Source organism: Gossypium hirsutum, chromosome D08 (genome assembly GCF_007990345.1).
Source record: "Gossypium hirsutum isolate 1008001.06 chromosome D08, Gossypium_hirsutum_v2.1, whole genome shotgun sequence".
Taxonomy (NCBI): domain Eukaryota; kingdom Viridiplantae; phylum Streptophyta; class Magnoliopsida; order Malvales; family Malvaceae; genus Gossypium; species Gossypium hirsutum.
The window spans coordinates 4,587,055-4,607,350 of NC_053444.1; the positions used below are offsets into that span (position 1 = coordinate 4,587,055).

The 20,296-nt window shown below is 33.0% G+C and overlaps 2 protein-coding genes across 3 annotated transcripts; both read left to right on the plus strand.

The window, feature by feature from the left end:
* Positions 1-950: 950 nt before the first annotated feature.
* Positions 951-7,848, plus strand: LOC107916979 (UTP--glucose-1-phosphate uridylyltransferase-like). Its single transcript, NM_001327134.1, has 21 exons — positions 951-1,013; positions 1,107-1,154; positions 1,261-1,352; positions 1,439-1,529; positions 1,635-1,695; positions 1,794-1,871; positions 1,973-2,023; positions 2,143-2,216; positions 2,812-2,884; positions 2,984-3,041; positions 3,159-3,205; positions 3,286-3,351; positions 3,940-3,972; positions 5,970-6,022; positions 6,088-6,163; positions 6,240-6,296; positions 6,380-6,463; positions 6,546-6,644; positions 6,733-6,837; positions 7,321-7,392; positions 7,499-7,848. Exons 1-21 carry the CDS (start codon positions 961-963, stop codon positions 7,529-7,531), a joined length of 1,404 nt encoding a protein of 467 aa, NP_001314063.1. The 5' UTR covers positions 951-960; the 3' UTR covers positions 7,532-7,848.
* Positions 7,849-7,987: 139 nt separating this feature from the next.
* Positions 7,988-13,108, plus strand: LOC107916968 (uncharacterized). Of its 2 annotated transcripts, none has more exons than XM_016846351.2 (5): positions 7,988-8,349; positions 8,534-8,981; positions 9,077-9,301; positions 10,110-10,493; positions 12,332-13,108. In XM_016846351.2, exons 2-5 carry the CDS (start codon positions 8,580-8,582, stop codon positions 12,797-12,799), a joined length of 1,479 nt encoding a protein of 492 aa, XP_016701840.2. In that variant the 5' UTR covers positions 7,988-8,349; positions 8,534-8,579; the 3' UTR covers positions 12,800-13,108. The 2 variants fall into 2 exon arrangements, with proteins under 2 accessions (XP_016701840.2, XP_016701848.2); XM_016846359.2 differs by having other exon boundaries at positions 8,134-8,349; positions 8,531-8,981.
* The last annotated feature ends 7,188 nt before the right edge of the window (positions 13,109-20,296 follow it).

Consider the following 20,296-nt stretch of genomic DNA (forward strand, 5'->3'; position numbering starts at 1 on the left):
AATAAACAAGTCTATTTACATTTTATAATTTTCTATTATTCTAAGTGGTATTGAAAATAGATCAATTCTAATATTAAAAATGGTCAACTGAGGAGAGTGGATGAGTTAAACGAAATATAGATGGTGCAGTTTCGCTTAGCTCTTATTTGGCTACGATTGGGGGAGCCATCAGAGATGCTAATAGTAATTGGTTATGTGATTATTCGATGACATTAGGCAAAGATGAAGTATTCAGGATTGAAGCAAGGTTTATGTTAGAAGCACTTCGACTAGCTTGGGACAAAGGTTATCGATAGGTTGAGCTTGAGTATGATAATGCTCTGTTAGTGGAACAAATTTTAGCCAGTAAATCTATTGATAGTCATATTATGAAATTACAAACCATTCATAAGCTGATACAAAGGAACTGAAAAGTACGTATCCATCATATTTCCAGAGTTCACAATGAAGTTGTAGATTTTATGACTAAGCATGCTGTTATAAGATTCACAAGTATCGAGGTGTTTCTCGAGCCTCCTCAACGCATGCAGGGCTTAGTTCAAAAAGATATTATAAGTCAGTTAATTTTATTGTTATTATTGTAATAGTATAATGCTGTTTTATTTTACAAAAAAAAAAAGAAAAAAAAAGTAACGGGACAGCCATCATCATCGCTGCGGTTGGATCAGGTGCCAAGCTGTCCGTAATGCTTGTACTCTACGACTGATTCTTAATATCATTTATTATTGATTTATTTATATTGTAAAAGAAAAATGAAAATTTAGTAAACGTCGATGCGTATTTCACGAGGTTATTTAGATCTTAAAATTTTAATTTAAAGCTCACACACACACACACACACACACACACACACACACACACACACACACACACACACACACACACACATCCTTCACGCTCCACACTCTATACACTTAGCACCCTTGTTTTTGTCATTGTTCTTCGTTACTGTTGTTTCCAATGGAGAAACTCGATCATATCAAATCTCACCTTGCTACACTTTCTCAAATCGGGTACGTTTCAATCGTTGCTTTTCTTGAATAAATTTTAATTAACAGTGATAACAATAATGATTATAATGCCGACCTTTGATGATTTTTTTTCAGTGAAAATGAGAAAAACGGATTCATCAACCTCGTCTCTCGCTATCTCAGGTAATGTCCATTTCAATGCGAACCGTTTTTTTTTTTTGCATTGATCTTTGTTAGATTTCAAATTCTGATGTTTCAATAAATGGCGATTAAAATTGTGAAAATTAAGTGGAGAAGCACAACACATTGAATGGAGTAAGATCCAAACACCAACTGATGAAGTGGTTGTGCCTTATGATACCTTGGCTCCGCTTTCCGACGGTAATTATCTAATTTTTTAATCAATTCAAACAAAAACGAATATGGAGATTGCCTTTTGTTTAATCTATGAATAAATCTATATGTAGATCCTGCTGAAACTAAGAAGCTATTGGACAAACTTGTTGTTTTAAAGCTTAATGGAGGCCTGGGGACAACTATGGGATGTACTGGTCCTAAGTATGCTCTTTTGTTCCTAATTGTTCGCTACTACCGTTTGTGTTTTGCATTACTTAGTAACAAAATCATCTAATTGTTCCTTCGTTTGATTTTATTTGAAAACAGATCTGTCATTGAAGTTCGCAATGGCTTCACATTTCTTGACCTAATTGTTCAGCAGATTGAGGTCATAAATATGTCTTCCCTCATAAGTTGTTCTCTTTCTGCTTTATGTAATGAGATGCGGCTCAGCTAACTGTTGTCTTTTTCTTTGTTTTTGCTCAGAATCTTAATAAGAAATATGGATGTAACGTTCCATTGGTTCTGATGAACTCATTTAACACCCATGATGACACATTGAAGGTTTCTTTCTGCATTTATATGACCATTTTGTTTTACTTCAACAGATTTTTGTTTTCATTAGAGATTCGATCTAATTTTCATATAATTCTTGTACAATGCAGATTGTTGACAAGTATGCCAATTCAAACATTCAAATTCATACATTTAATCAGGTTGAGATATTGAATTTAAGCTTCTCAAGATTCAATTTAGACTTGACTGCTTAAAATAGAGATCCATTTCTAGTATTCTCTTTTCTCTGATTTTCCCCTCATTTCTTGGATTTGGATAGAGCCAATATCCTCGTCTGGTGGCTGAAGATTTTACTCCATTTCCTTGCAAAGGCCAGCCTGGCAAGGATGGATGGTAAGCTTTTGCATCCTAACTTGTAAGAACACTAGATTTGAAGTGGTTTTAACAAGGGATGGATGTATCATATGATTAAATCGTTTAGTTTTAAATCAAGAAAGTAGGGAAAATTCATGTGGCATTAATATTTAGAGTTTCAGAAGTTTCTGACAGCATTCATCTGAGCCACAGCCCATTCCTAAGGAAAGTATTAATTGTGCATGTTGCTTTCAAAAGTGTGCTATAAGTTTATGCATACAATTTTTTTGTTAGATGATGTATGTTACTCTTTTAAAGATTAAGGTATTTATAAGACGGGGTCAGAGTTTTTGAAAATGAAGTATAAGGTTTTCACTGGATTCTGCATGCTGTAACGGTGGATGAAGTTTATTGAACTGCTTCTTCTCAAAGTTGTCTCTACAGTTTCTATAATGTTCTATCTTTGCAATCACTTGGATGATTCATAATGAATAAATTTTCATATTCCAGTTCTTTAGTTATCTTCACTTCTTGCAGTGATTAGGTTTTAGAATGGTTGGAGCCTTTTCTTCCTTTTTGAATTGCTTATTTGATGGTATTCTCTTTACTAGAGTATTTCTTTTCTGGATGCAAGGTATCCTCCTGGTCATGGTGATGTGTTCCCAGCTCTAATGAACAGTGGCAAGCTTGCTACTTTCTTATCACAGGTTGTGGCTACAACGCAATGTGATTTTTTCCCAAACATTTGATGCATAAAGTTATAAATTCTTTCTGATAATATATTTGTGTTTCATTGTTCCTTACAGGACAAGGAGTATGCATTTGTTGCCAACTCAGACAACTTGGGTGCTATTGTTGACTTGAGTATCCTTATTCTGGTTTCTAATGAATTCAGCTTTTTAGTTGTTACTCATGCACACACTCTAACACAGGAATCTCAAGTTCTTTTCTGGCAGCTTTAGTCCTTGACAGGTGCTCTAGAAATATTGAACCATTTGGTCAAAAACAAGAATGAATACTGTATGGAGGTACAGGAAAAGAACTATAATCTGTGTTATTTGGTTTCCATAGCTTTGTGATCATTGCTATATTACTTTTGTTTGTGTAGGTTACACCCAAAACCTTAGCTGATGTGAAGGGTGGTACTCTTATTTCTTATGAAGGAAAAGTTCAGGTTTGAAATGGGCTCTTATTTGCTTTTAGAATTTGTCTTTCAATCCTCCCCCCTTTTGTAAATAGAAGTATATCTGAGGTTTTAAAAATAAACTTTTTATTTGGTTTTAAACACCATAGATAGGATTGTGGAGCATAATTATTGTTTTATAAGCGCCTTAGATAGGATTTTGGAGTACAATTACTGTTTCATATTTTTGTGATAATGGCTTGGTAAACCAAATGCATAAACGACCTCTCACTGTCTCTCTAAATTTTGTTAATTGATTTTCCTATTGGAGAATATAGTCCATATCTTTAGACAAATGAAAAACCTGGAATTATTTCTGCAGAAAAGAACTTATTGCAGTTAAATCAGAAAATTCTAAAGCTTAAGCTTTTGTCTATAGCTGATTGTTTCAGTTTATTTTTTAGTTTTTTTGGATCATGATAGTAATGTTTTTTAATGCTTGATGGTGAATCACCAGCCGAGCAAGAAACAAGTGTTTCCTAATACTATATAACTAACTTTTCCTGCACATTTGAAAGGAAGAGAAAAGAATGAAATTAGATGCTAACTGATACCTTCTTATTTATTTGTGTGGTTCAGCTCCTTGAAATTGCACAAGTCCCTGATGCACATGTAAGTTATTCATTTTCCATCTTTCTTTGCCTGTTTGTTGGTTTTTTATTTGTTCTTCCACCTCAATTTGCTTTTGACTTTCCTTTATTAACTTAATGGAGATACTGTGGTTTTGATATTAGAATTTGACCACAGTTCAGAAGGCAAGTTGACTGCTAGGTGGTCCTTGGGTTGCCACCTATGATAAGCTACATCTAAATATAGGGTGGAAGTTATTACATTACCAATCATCAGTAGATTTATTGTGGATGTTATTACTACTACATTATCAATCATCAGTAGATTTTGTAAGGAAGTTGAAGTTCTATGGGTTGGTTGGCAGAATTAGTTTTTGCTGAAGTTTAGGGTTAACCTGGTTGCAAAGATAGTTATGCTCATTGAGACATATGATTTTTATAAGTAGTATGGTATAGGTTAAGATTGAATGAAGAAATCAATGTTTAGGATTTCCACTTTACTGTAACTATGGATAATAACTTGAGTAGTGAGGTAGAGTTCGCTGCCCCGCAACAGACAAGTTTTATTTTCTGCTGTGTTGTTGGTCCTCTAAAGCCTTTCCCTTCTAAACCAACTACCGAAGCCTTCTTAGCTTTTCTCATCCAGTTAAACCTTAAATGACAAGTTGCTGCTGCTGATATTACTAGATTATTCTTAATTTGATGCAACCCCTTTTCTTGTCCCGATGCCAATTGGCCCTAAAGATCATATTTCTGCAAGGACTTGAGTTTCATGACTAAACCACTCCAGAACTGTAAATGTAGGCTTAATGACATAAAACAACCAAGAATAATTCCAATTTTCAAGAGAGTCAGAAATTGAGGAAGATAGAAAGTTTAAAAATTATGTGCAAGCTTGCTTTGGGCGGCCAACCTGATTTTGTCATTCAGACACAACATGGTAGTGACAAATGCACAAGATCTGGTGATTTGTGTGAACCACCAGTGCTTGATGATGGCTTCTGTTATCACTGGTTGTGGTGCTACTGATTGATGTATGATAATGTAGGGTCATAGGCAAAATATAGGTGATGTTGTTTGCCAGGATTAGAAGAAAAAGAGAGGTAGAGACATAAAAGGAGGGAGAGGGAAAGAAAACTTAACTGGTAATTACAAAAGAACTATGTCAACTTACTTATGGAACCTTGGACTGGCTACTTGAAGATGAGATTTGTTGTTATTGTCCCTGCTGGTGGTGGTAGATCTTTGATGATAAAAGTTGACGGAAGATACCTTGTTAGGGAAGAAGAAAATGGATAGGAGAAATGATGGAATCTTCTTTTGCTACAAAATTTAACAGGGTTTGTTGTTATTGTTTGGATGGTGGTACTGATAGGTTTTTTTTATGGAAAAGTATACCTTTGTAGAGTAAGAAGTAAATGAATGAGGGAGGGAGAGGAGGACATTGTTACTAGAAACAAGGTACATCTCTGGTTGTGGTACATGTTTCAGGAATAATGATGCTTACGGCTTAATTCATGGTTTGAGTGTTGTCATCTTGATTGTTTGGTAGGTCATTGAATGCTGTATATAATTATTAGGGTCATGTTTACTTTGAGAATATATATACATGTTTTTTATACAAACAAGTATATTTTATTCTAAATTTTAGTAGTATTCTTTACCTCTTTGTTCCCCTAATGATATGCCAACCAACTTCTATTCTCCAAATATCAGTTTGCATTTTACTGGCTTTACAGTTAGATTTTCTTCTATCATTTAGAGTTGACCTATAAATACCTCCATCAATTCACTTTCTGGTAGATTGGATTATGATAAATTGAGTCTGTTGATCATTATATTTTTAACCTTAGATGTCAATATTTGAGATTTTGGGTGTTTCTCCTGAGCTTTCAGAAAATTTTTATCGAGATTTTTTAGATTCTTTCTCAAGTATTTTCATTTGAAAATCGTTCGTTCTGCACCACTGTCATACACTGAAACACTGACAAAGATAATCATTTGTCAGGTTTATGGCTGATGTGATTCTCTTTGTTACAGGTCAATGAATTCAAGTCTATAGAGAAATTTAAAATTTTCAATACAAACAATTTGTAAGTTACCCTCCCTTAAAGTATTGTAACTGCTTATAGGTTAGGCACTAATGATATATTTACAGGTGGCTGAACCTAAATGCAGTAAAGAGGCTTGTGGAAGCTGATGCACTCAAGATGGAGATAATTCCAAACCCAAAGGTTTGTATCTTTTTTTTTTTTTTACTACGTTGCCTCTGGTAGAATTCTGATATCCAAATGATAAAATTGGCTGCAGGAGGTCGAGGGAACCAAAGTTCTTCAACTGGAAACTGCAGCTGGTGCAGCAATTAGGGTATAAATTGTACTGTTTATGGTTATGATGTATTAAAGTGTTAAAAAAATGGTCTAACTGTGTTATTTCCTTGTGTGTACAAGTTCTTTGAGCATGCTATTGGTATCAACGTACCTCGATCGCGATTCCTTCCAGTGAAGGCAACTTCAGATTTGCTTCTTGTCCAGGTTATTTTCTTCTTCCTCTAACATTGCACCCTGGATAATAATTAGAAGTTTCCGTAACACGTTCTCATATTTTCTTTTTCAGTCTGATCTTTACACCTTAGTTGATGGCTTTGTTAGCCGGAATAGTGCTAGAGAAAATCCTGAAAACCCATCCATTGAATTGGGGCCTGAATTCAAGAAGGTTAGTACTTATCATGTTGATATTGCACTTTTATATGGATGATATTTCCATAATGACCTATATATATATATATTAATTTTCTTAACAGGTTAGCAACTTCTTAAGTCGGTTCAAGACAATCCCAAGCATCATTAATCTCGATAGCCTTACCGTGACTGGTGATGTTTGGTTTGGTGCTGGTATTGTTCTCAAGGTATATTACACCCTCCAATTGTTGTATAGCTACTCGCATGTCTTAGAGTTTTGCCTTCCATATGAGCTATTTACGAAGCATTAAACTGGCTCTTTTGGTGAGATTGAATATTGTCCTGATTGTTGCAGTGTTCGGAATTCAGCTTAGTAGAATTTCCCTCTATTATGATCCTTTTGATGAAAATATAGTCCAAATATCAGTTTGATCCTAAATATGGTGTGAATGGTTATAAATTATTGATCTATTGCCATGGTTCGCCAATTTTGTCGCTGATGTTTGCTATGAGGAAATCTGGACCATCGTTTTAAATTTTTAATCAATTGTTTTGATACTTGGTCTGCTAGAAAATCCAGATACCGGATGACTTAAACTTGTTTGATCATTCAGAGTACGATTGTATGCTAATTTTGATGTTATCATGCTTCCAGTTTCTCCTCTTCTTGACACTTAAATTTTCTGCGGACTTATTATCTTTTCTTACAGGGAAAAGTGAAAATTGCTGCAAAACCAGGAGAAAAGTTGGAGATTCCGGACGGAATTGTAATCGAAAACAAGGTGAAAACATTGGGATGACAAATGAACCACAATCTCTTTCTTACAGCCATTACTGGGATTGGTTTTGTGTTTTGCTAATTGGTTGTACTGTTTTTATTGTGGGCAGGAAATCAATGGCCCCGGAGACTTATCCAGCTAAAGGTTCAATGGTTAAGATTTGACATATCTGATTTTTGGTCCATTTTTAGATCGGAAAATAAAAGCATGTTACGTTGTAGGATCTGCTTTGTGGTCTTGCGGAAGTCAAACTTGAGTCATTGAGTATATTTATATATAAAAAAATTTGATATTATTGAAAAACATTAATTTTGATATTGTGTACTTTCTGAATTAGTAAATAATTTCTCCGTGGTTCTAATGATGCCAAAGAAGTGTGGGTTGAGTTTGAGACTTGAGAGTTGTTAAAGGATATAATTTTATATTATATTAATTAATATGTTCTATTTCATGTGATTATATTAATTGTTTTAATAATTTAAAATCTATAATGATGACATAAATTTAGTTCATATTTAAGTAATAATTAAAAAATGAATGTATTGAATTTGCTGTAAAAAAAATAATGAGATAAAAAAGATGTTCAAGTGTTTGGCATTAAAAAGAATTGAACAACTACTATCCTTGTTCATGGACTGTAAATATTTTATAGTGACAATGAAATACATTATACCCATTCTCACATGACCGGAAAAATATTTCACGTGTCTACAATACATGGGTCATTCAAATCAAATGTAGCGTAAATGAGCCGCCTCCAAAATTTTTTCCTCTATACTGTCACACTGCCTTCACTCTTATTTATTTCCCCCCTTCTTTTTTCTGTTCCTTACGCATTTCACTTCTCCCCAGTCCCCACCATCTTGTTGGTCTCCTTCACCTTGACTGCACCGTATTCTCACATTGTCACCAGCTCTAACCCTCTCCCCTCTTCCCCTCCATAGCTCAACTACTGATTGGGTAAGTAACTCTCTTCTTTTCCCTTGTTTTTTTTTATTATAAAATTTTTGGGTTTATTATTTCCTTTTCTTAATTTCTATTAATTTGATTATCACGGTATTGCACATGAAAATTCTGCTTCAAATATTTCTAGCTGAAAATTTTTATTAACTTTTGACCTAAACATCTATTTTTGTGGCAGTAGTTTCAGATATTTTGAATCTTTTAAAAGGAAAAAACGGGAACCCAGTATGTGTTCATGGACTGCAGCTGAATCAGACATGGTAGTGAAGAACCGGTTGGTAGGGTTCCTACTATGGCAATCGATCCTAAGTAGCTTGATTTTCTTGGCCTTCACTATAACGATCGTCTCCTGGCGCTCCGCCACTGCAATCTTCGTCTCCTTTTTCAGCTTTCATCTGTCCCAGCTGTTGTTCTCTGTGTCCCTCTCTACCGTCTTATCTCCCCAACCTAAATTTAGACGTATTTTGCCGGTGTTGCTGACGGACGCCGCTGTTTCGGGTTCTCTCTCAGCTGTGTCTTTTTGTGGGTTCAATGGAAGAGTGGGGTTTAAGGGTTTTGCTTCCGGGTTATTCTACGCTTCTTTTTATGTTTATAAGCGGCGATGGGTATTGCAGTTCCCCATCATTCAGGTGAATTTATAATATTTTAAAGTCTTTCTTGTTCTGAAAAATGTCTTTTTTCAATCTGTTTTATGACTTGGGTTTTGTTTGCTTTTTGTCTACAGCGTCCCCTTTTCTTTAGCTTCAAGATGGGGATCCCTTCCGCCATTATTAGAGCACTGAAGCTTTCTGCTGCAGCTTATCTATTTTCAGTTCTGCTGTTGGTATTTCTGCCACACCATTTTAGCACTGATCTCAAGCTCGGGAACTTTTTTACTCAACACATAATCTCCTATGCTGCCTGCTTTTCTATGTTTCTCTGTTGGGAGTTAACTCACCATTTGCATCAGGTTGGTTTTAACTTCGAAACACATAAAATAATTGCCATTTCTAACATGTTGTGTGATTAAAGTTTAAACTACTGTAATTTCTAACACTAATAGGTAAGTAAATCACCTTTCCAATTCCTAGGCATATTCTCTGTGACCTCTAGGGCTTTTTTGTGGATGAAGAACTCGTGGTATTAGCTGCCAGATTCTAAAGAGGATTAAATCTATAAATCAATTCTATTTATGCACTGCTGATGGATGCATGTTTTTATCAAATTGAGTCAGTTCACTAAACATATGTACTCATAATTGTTGCATAAGAAACACCACCGTTCTTGCATCTTCTTTCATGTCTTCTGAAGCGGCAAATTCCTTTATGTATGTTTTATATTCTCAACTTTCAATTTCTGGTATGGTAAACTACTAGCTTTATTGATCATGAACTATTTGTAGTTTATCAAATGCCTTGGCTGCTATGGCTTTTTGGCATGGTGTTTGTTGCTATTGTTACTTGGACTTGTATGAGTGTCGGATACGGGTATGGTTGGATTTTTCTGAGTTCTTTTATGTATTTGGAAGATTCTTAGAGGTCATATTCCCATATCCATGTATTAGACACAAGTTTTGGACACAGGTACTTCAATCAAATAAGAGTCCGAGCAATATAGGTTTCTTGTCTTGCTCAAAAGGCTAAACTAATCTTCTTCTTGGTTACTATTTCACTTCCTTTTGCATGCTTCCACAGTACATAGAGAACATGCTTGTTCAGATTCACTGACATTCTTTACTATACATATGTCATTGCACTTATATTCATGCTTTGATATAGGTGCTACATACTAAAAGGTTCATATTTGCACCACCAAAAGGATCAGCTGCAGCAGAAACAAATCCAAGTGAGCCTCTCCTAGCTACATTAGAGGAGTGCTCTCCAGCTTCTCCTCTGAAATATCTTGCATACCTTGATCTATGTATGGTTTGTGAGAATAATGTTGACTACTGGCGTCGAGCTGCCTTCTTTGAAGAAACTGGTGAGACTTACAAAAGAGTTGCAGCTGTATGTTTGAGACCTTTGGAGCAGCTTGCATCAAAGTTGGTCCAAGGTTTTGAATGTTCTTCAGATGATAAAATCTTCTCAATATCTGATCAGTTGCAGTCACCAACTAACCCCCGACAGAATTCAAAATGCCACGAGCTAGTGAATGACTTCCAGGTATGACAACATTTTCTAGAGGTGTGTATGCACCCATCCCTTATTGCGTATTCATCATGCAGAACCATTACACCACAATGATAAGAGTCTAAATTAATCAGGAGAATCTTTTAGCATCATAGCTCCATTTATGAAAACAGGGAAAAGCACTCATGTCTGTAACATTTTCTGTAAGTTGTAAGTTTAGAACAACAAGCTACCCTCAACAGTTCAGCATGAACTTATTTATATGAGGTGAAACAAGCCCAAATTTAAGGAGTATAAAGCGAAACTAATAAAAGAAAAAGTTCAGATAGAAACAAGCCCAAATTTCAGGGTATTTTTCTGAATCTATCTAAAATAAGCATGCCTTAATCTTATGGTTGGGTGGTCTTACATCAAATTTGTTTGTCTAATTTTTATTATATGTAAGGTGGACTTTTTGTTATCATTAGTTCTAGTTTGGTTCACATTTTAGACAAATAAATGGTAACTTTTTGGTAATAATTGCAAGAAGGCATTTAAGTAATTTCCGGTATTTCTGCTCATCCTGGGAGCTTTATGTGGCATATATCACAAGTAGGAAACCGTATATGTGTTTGCTCTAGATAGGATATCTGGTTCATAATCTGATTAGTATGTAGGAAGGATATCTGGTAATGTTAGAAAAACATGCTCTAGTGCTGTAGGATGGTGATGAAATAGAATAATTTTTTTTTGCTATTATTATAAAGCTTTAAAATCAAAATATTAATTTAAGAAATTGAAAATTTCCCTACTTTATGACAATAATCAATATTTGTGTTTTTTATAATTTAAAATTGAGATTGGGATTAAATCATTTAAAATATTAAAATGGGTAATTAACAGTTAAGAGTGGTGGATATTTATAGTAATATTTTTAATTGTTAGTGAAAGGATTAACAATCTTTATCCCCCTACACCTCCATCCCTGGTTCTCTGGCACCAATGCTAACTGGGAGGGATTTCTCTGCAAATCTGTCGCTAAAGATACTTTTGCATGTTGTAAATTACTAAAATTTTGTTGTATTCCTGCAACAGAATGGAGATAGTTACGTTCCACATGTACCATTATTTCTAACCTAAGAAAATAGTATTTGACACTAATTTAATTAACATGCAGTAGTAAATAAATTATATAATATAATATAATATAATAAAAAATTACAGCCCTGTTGCAGAAGGGAGGGGACTGTCTGATCTCTCATCCTATCTCTACTTGAAATAAATTGATCCCCAGATTATTCACCTTATGTGCAACATGGTTTGGTAGGAAGGCTATGTTTGCCGGACACTTTATCCTACTTAAAGCACTTATGTCAGGTGGATATTTGAATATGAATACGAGAGTATGACCTTCAGATTTATATAGAAAACTTGAAAATGTTTGAAGGCATTCATGTTGGACAAATTTTTGCCTTTAATGCTCACTTCAATCTCTGGGTAACTTAGGTATTTTTCTCGTTATCGACTAGGGAATCTTACATCCCTAGGCAGCACAAGTAGTTGGTTACAAAGACTACTTCTCTTTGTAGGTTGATTTGCTTGCTGTAATTGCTTTTGTTCTGGGTTTGCTTGGTTCTATTGTTTCTATGTGGTTGCTTGCTTAGTATATATAACCTAATTATGTATCAAGACACATTTGAAGGGGGTGGAGCATAGTTTTTGAGGCTGATTGTATTTGTGCTCAGCCAAGGTTGGGTTTTGCCCTTACAAGTTATATTGGGTGTTTTCTCTTGCGAGAAATTTCATCCATATGCATGAACTGCATATAGATCAACTCATTTGATTGTAATTTGTACCAAATTTAATAATCTTTTGGTGTCACCTTTTTACAGGTATACACATGGTCTGCTCGAGCACTTGCTTCCTTAACTTCACGCTCACGTAAAGAAGACCGATTTGGAGTTGCTCAACTATCTGGTAGCAATGCTGCTGCCATCTCAACACTCATAGCTTGTTTACTTGCTGTTGAAACATTGATGGGGAAAAAAATAAGCTTACAACCATCTCATCAGTTAATGGGAGCATTCAGCACGAAATCGGCTACCTTCAGTACCGGAAGAAGAGATGTTAGGACAGGAAAAAGGAGAGATGACCCACTATATTCTAAAGCATACGCAATGGCTGATGTTTTAAGGACTTCAATTTACGGCATTGTGTCTGCTTTCCACCATGAGATGCTGAATAGTGCCAAAGCAGGCCTTCTCGAGAAGGATTGGATTACTAGTAGCAAACCTCCTTTCGGAACTCGTGAGTTGCTGTTGCAGAAATTGCATCTTTTCCTAGACTTCCAAGCAAGTTAAACTATAAAAAGAAAGAATGTGAAAAGAACAAGTAGAAAATGGTTTCAGAAGCTTGACTGCTGGTTTTTCTCCGGTTTCGGTCCATCATCGCAGTTCATGCTGCTTTTGTTGAAGAAAATCAGCCGTTGTGGAAATTAACCAAATGTGAGGACTATTATAGGTTCTTTCCATTTCTATTTTTCTTTGAAAGAAAAGACATTTTAAGTTTTTTCATCTTGGCTATGATCAAGTGTCACACATGATACGAACTACTTGTGATATTCTATTACAAAGTTTTGCTGTTGAATCTTTGAGAATAGTTTCAGTTCAGATGCTCGTACGGTAATTCACTGGTTATTTTGGCTACTTACTGTTGGCTTAGGGAAGGAAGATTTTGAGACAATATTTAGAATTATCTATAGTTTTTCTCAACTCATAAATAAGAAGATAATATGTTTTAACGCATTTAAACTTACGTCCTCTTATACCGATAACAATGTTCATTCGAATCGAGTTAAGACTCAATCTAAATCAAAAGCACATAATAAGAGATTATTTTAAAAATATATTATAAATTTTTATTTAATAATAAAAATCTTTAGTTTAATAATAAAGAACTTTAGTTAATTAATCAAGAAATAATATTATGAAAATACAGATAAAATACCATACTAATGATTTCAGAATTTCTTTTAATTACTACTAATTTAAAGTCCTATTTTCAATAGGCTTAAAATGTCAACTTTAGTTAATTTCTTTTTATCTAATTATATAATAATTCTGCTTATGCAATTAAAAAAAGTTTAATCTACAAATTGATATTTAAATTATATCAAATTTTCATTTTTGTATACTTAATTTTTTTTTTTGTTAGAAGTGCTATTTAAACTTTTTTTTTCTCAAATTGGTACATCCATTAATCCAACCTTTACTCAAACCATTAAATCTATTTAAAAAAGATAACATATTAAAAGTTATAGGGTTTATGATTTTAATTAAGGTTTTGACAGATGATTGAACCACTCTGGCACCAGTTTTCAGTTATCAAATAAATTATTAAAAAATAAAATAAAAATATGTAAAAAATAGAAAAATCAATTCAACCGTTTTTTAGCTCAGTTAAACTAGTTTGTATTGGTTAACATGTCAATCGATTCAACCTCTATCTCAGGACTAGTACCCTGGTAGGCCTCCGGTTCAACTAACTGATCCAATTCGATTCTAAAAACATCGATTTTGCTCTATGAAAGAACTTTTTTGATCTTGTCAGGTCAAGCAAGTAGGCAATGAAGTTCGCAAGCAAAACTAATCATCAAAGTTATAGGGTTTATGATTTTAATTAAGGTTTTGACAGATGATTGAACCACTCTGGCACCAGTTTTCAGTTATCAAATAAATTATTAAAAAATAAAATAAAAATATGTAAAAAATAGAAAAATCAATTCAACCGTTTTTTAGCTCAGTTAAACTAGTTTGTTTTGGTTAACATGTCAATCGATTCAACCTCTATCTCAGGACTAATACCCTGGTAGGCCTCCGGTTCAACTAACTGATCCAGTTCGATTCTAAAAACATCGATTTTGCTCTATGAAAGAACTTTTTTGATCTTGTCAGGTCAAGCAAGTAGGCAATGAAGTTCGCAAGCAAAACTAATCATCAACGTCTTGACATCGGGATGGCAAATTTCGACCATTGCCAGACATTATAAAGAAAGAAGAAAGAAGAAAGGAAAATATAGAAAAAATAGAAAAAAAAATAAAGAGAGAAGTAGTGTAAATTAAAAAAGAAAATAAAAGAATTAATTTTTGTAAGTTTATATGATGTGGTGATTTATTATTGGCTGGAATTTTTTAATGGATATAATATTTTAGTATAAAATGGATAACGAAATAATAGTTTAGGTACTATTTGTAATCACAGAAAATGTTTTAGTGCCAACTTATGAAAAATGATATAGATTAGGTACTAATTTGTGGGTTAAGTCTTTTGCAAAGGGTAAACTACACCCAAGGTCACTAAACTATTAGTAAGTTTCGATTTTGGTCACTCATCTTCAAAATGTTACAAAATAGTCACCGAATCATTCAAATGTTTTCATTTAAGTCACTAGACTATTAATTCTTTTTTTTAATATTCGGTTGGCGAGCTTTAAGTGATTATTTGACAATTGGTACAGTACCCACTAATGAGTAGAAGAATATATCTTAGATCTAAGCTAACCTAATGGTCAATGTTTGAGATCGAAGAAAAAAATTGTTCAAATTTTGGCTTGCAGATTCAAAGTCGTTTTATGGAAAATAAAAACTAAACTATAGAAGATGTGTTGGATCTAGTGCCTTAAGTGTAGTATATTCGTTTTTAAACTTGTAATTTTTTCGAAAAAATTGGTTAATAAAATAATTCATGGATTACATTAATATACTTTGTATAACGTCCTCATTGGGTTTTTGTATGCAAAACAACATAGAAGTAAATATTGGCTCACTGGTTGTCTAATGTTTAAACTAATACTGTGGTCAGATCGTAATACAAAAAGACAACTTATATTAGTAAACAAACATAAACATGTCCTTAGTCTAATCTAAAACGAGCAAACCAATTGAAAGACCAATACGTCGTCTATCAAGTTGAATTGAGGAGATGTCTTGTCTTGGGCATCGAGGCGGATGATTCCCAGAAGATAGAAACATAGATGTGACTGATTGGACCGACAATAAATCGAACTAGACCCAAGAAGAATAGATATTGAATCCATTTATGGATTTATTCACTTGTGACGTTCAAAGTGTAACATACATTAATCCTGAGTGGATGATGGACTATGTATGCTTGACTCATATACTTTGATGTGAGTAAAAGCCTGAGTTCAAATAGATAAGGAACTGAAAGTTGCTGCATTGGGTATACGACTTCTGTAGTATGTAGCATCACTCACAACAGTGGAATTCATAGTCCAAAATGTGAGTAAATGATATCCTCTCATTGGCATTGCATGATAAATGAAAAGTATACATGACAATGAGTCGTTCGTCTTTGAGATGAATGACTTGATTACTATTTGATAGTAATTGAATTTTTATTAAGGAAGACGTAATGGTTACCATGAGACAAAATATGATTATATTGGGAGAACAAATTTATCCCAAAAAATTAAGGGTATCCTATGAGGGTAACACTTTTATGACAAGGTCATTGGACGAGCACTGATCGAGTTGCTTTCATAATGTTATGACATTAGGGAGAACTTAGTCACAATACTATAGTAGAATGACTTCGTGAGTAAATGAGTTTATAATTAATAAGCGAAAAGTTGAAACTTAATTATAAATCATTTGAGCCCTAATCACATATGTCCGATCAATCTACCCACAAACTCGTTGAAACAAAAAATGAATTGCATATTGAATCAAATGAACAAGAATGTATAGAAATGATAAAGTTAGAGTAATGAGAAACATTTAGAAATGAATGTGATTTTCTCTAAATGGAAATGACATGAAAAATTAATTTATGATTTTTTGAATTATTAATTAATTAATTAATTAATTAATTAATTGAAGTTCGAAAATAGAAATAAATTAATTGGTCATTGTGAATTCGTTGAATCTAGAAATATTAAATACATTTTCTCATAGATTCTTTTACGATAAAGTTGCAATGATTTTAACGGAATTAGAATCGGGTTGAGAAAATTATTTAATTGGGAAATTAATTTTTTATTTAAATTAATTTATGATGTTTATTTTGAAAATAGAAAAACAATTATTGGTTTGGATTGAATTATAAAATACTAGGGTTAGAAGTTCAATAAGTACTTATAATTGGACCCGATACGGGAGAGTCCCAAAAGCCTCTCATGTTAATACATGAGACAATAAACCCTAGCACATTTAACTAGGGTTGCGCCCCCCCCAATAATCCTAGTTAGACTAGGGTTTGGTTTTTCTATTAAATAAGCATTAAATGCTTCTACTAATTCAACTAGGGTTTCACTTCCTGTCTCTATAAATAGATGGTACTGGTAGGACTAAATATACACATTTAGAGATATTGTTATTTTGCCCGAAAATAGTCAGAATTTATTTCTAAATATAAATTATATTTTTCGAGAATAACAGTTCTACCGGTTTTTGTTTAAGAGAGGGATTTACTTTCTCACTGAAAGTAAAGAAATTTTTTCTGGTTCTGTGTTTGATCCGAATTCGTTCGAGCCTACACTCGAAGCAGTTCATGGTAGGAGAATAGCGGAGAAGGTTGTTTGGTTGAAAGCCGGGAACGACAAGGATCCTTCTAGTCGAAAACACAAGTGTGATTTTGATAAAGGGTTTATTACTATAAATATCACAAACCCAGTCGGTTTTCAAAATTTTAATTTTCCGTGTGCAATGAAAATGGTTTTCAAACCGGATTTTTTCCAACAAGAAGAAGAAGGTTTACTCTTTCGATTGGTGCCGGAGGTGAGAATGGAAAATGCCATACAATGCTATTTTAACATCCCAATGACTTAAATGAAAATATTTGAATAATTTAGTGACCATTTTATAGCCTTTTGAGGTTGAGTGACCAAAACATAAACTTACTAATAATTTAGTGACCTTTGATGTAGGTTACCCTTTTTTAAAATAGACATAATAGTTTGACCAATGGAGGTACCAACTTAGAAAAAAAATGTAGTTTAGGTGCCACTTGTGACAAAAAAAAGTTTAGATACCAATATGCGAAAAATGATATAGTTTAAGTACCAATTTGTGGACAAGCCCTAAAAAAAAGTTAATTAGCCATGGATGGTTTACTAATAATCATATACATACACTATATATTAAGAGTTTGACTGAGTTGGTGTTACTCATCAATCGGATCACAACTCAGTTGTAAAATTATAAAAAATTCATTCCTTTTACAAATCAATAAATATTATTTTGGCATTCAAAAAAAATATCATTTTGAGGGTACAACTTTTTTTTTGTATTTTGATAAATTTAAGGGTAAACCATACTGATAGTCACCCAACTATCGGTAAGTTTCTTTTTTGCTCAGCCAACTATGAAAAGTTACAAAATAATCACTCAACTATTCAATTTTTTCTTTTTTGGTCACCAGTCGTTAAATGGCAAATAGTAAGATAACGTGACAGCTTTTGAAATTGACATAATAACAAATTTAGTCATCAATATTTACATATTGTGTCAATTTAGTCTTATTTTTAAAATTTAGTCCTTAATGTTTACAGTTACCTAATTTTATCATATTTTTTACATGAAAATATAATTCAATACACAATATGTAAATTAAAAATAAAAACAATTCCTTTTTTAAAAAAATTGCATTTATAATTAAACTAGATAGTCTCCAAATACATTTTGTTTTTTATACTTCAAAATGTTGAAGAGTGAACTAGCGAAGGCCGAGTCATCTCAGTTGCTAGTGTTCAATCCAACGATTGAGAATCGAAGTATTAAGAGAAAATAATGAGAAAAGGTGAAGGTTATGATCTTGATTTCTTGGGTGTTCCCATATTTGGTATATTTTCTATTAAATTTAGCTGATAATTTTTTTTAAAATTTTTTAGGTGAAAATGTCACAAAGGCAAAACTGGGAAAATAATCAAATTACACAATGTGTAAATGTTGAGAGTTAATATTTTTAGAATCAAGACTAAATTGACGTAATGTATAAATATTGAGGGTTAAATTTACTATTTTCCAATTTTAAAAGCAGCCACGTCATCTTTTCGTTAGCCATTTAACGGTTGGTAACCAAAAAAAAAAAATCAAATAGTTAAATGACAAATTTGTAACTTTTCATAGTGGGTGACCAAAAAAACCTTATTGGTAGTTGAATGTAGTTTACCCTAATTTTTTTTAAAATACATTCAAAAGATGAGAATTATTAGATTTAAACTAAGACATTATGGTCTTCACCATTTCGACTTTACCGTTTCAACTAAAATCACAAATGATTTTTATATAAATTTGATACATAATTTTTTCACCAACATCGTAGACATGTAATTTATTTATATATTTTATTTTTTACCAATATATACGTATCAAATATTTATTTATATATTTTGGGAGAAAAATGGAATAGAAGAATGATGTGAGATATGAGGTGGCAAAACTTCAACGTAAAGAAAAGCAAATTAGTTAGGTTAATTTTCGAATCAGCACCAAACTAACTGTTTTGACGTTCCTCTTAACTTGTAATAATAATACGCCAATATCCTCCTTCCATTCTTAATCACAATCAAACTGTCTTTCAAATGCCATTGCTGGTTGGATAACGACTTTAACTATATATATATAATTTTTTTTTAAATAATTTCATTCTAAGCTTTGATCGTATCTGTTTTTTTTACACAATGCTTAGAATTATCCATAGCTCTTCCCTAACTCATAAAATTGGAGAATAATGCGCATTTGAATCCACGTCTTCCGATATTGGACCAATTGAATTAAATCTCGATCGGCTATATACATATATAATAATTGAAAACTGCCTTCCTAACAACCATCTGTTCGTTCGCCCCTTTTTAGCTTTTCTTCTTTTAGTTTTCTAAGTCAGTTTGTTATTATTATTGTGCAAGAAGGGTGACCTGAACCAAAGACAGCACTATTGTTTTGAGAGCTACTTGACTCACTGAGTTCCCCTCTACCATCATCCTCTTCGTTATACGGTTTATAAACTCGAAATTTTATACTTATCAGAATGTTAATGAATACTCGATTTTATTGCCTTCTTTAAAATTGATATTACTGTGTTTTGTCAAGAAAAATTAAGGAAATCTTTTTCCAAATACTGAGCATCTTTGTAGGAAGTCACGATTGTTGCTTCTATAGAGAGTCACCCACACTTTTTCATATAACAAGGACGTAATACAATCAAACTCTGGTTTAGTGAGTAAATGTAGATATGCTACAATGAAACTACAAATCATCTAATCCGGCAAGTGGTTAAAGTTCCTTGTTAGCACTCCAAAGATTAGGTTGAGTCGAATGGTAAGAAGCTTGAAGTTTTTTAAGTAAAGCCTCATCTTCGAGCCTTGTGGGTGGAAAAAATAGTGTTATGAGAGCTTTACCCTCTATTTAAGAATTTGATCCTACACAACTTCAAATTTAATCAAAGTTTAATATGATTATCGAATATCAAAATATCCCAAAATAAAATAAAAAATCGATAGTAAACTTAAGCGAAACACATTAGTTTTCCAATAATCATCATTAGCATATATGGTTAATCACCTAATTAAGTGTTGAAATCACATCTAATCAGGGGGGTAAGGTAATGAAGTTTTGGATAAATACATATATCAATTATTACAGACTCTTAATTAATGGATTAAGCCCTTAAAATCAATTAAAGACAAAATTAAGAGTGATGTGAAATTAGAGATTTTATTAGTTAAAACAGTAAGAGGGAAAAGTTTAGTAGGGAATGACAATCAAATATGTGTGGATGAGAGGGAGATTTAATCAGAAAGTTTGGTGGGCAAATATGAAATTTTAATTTCCTTCTTAA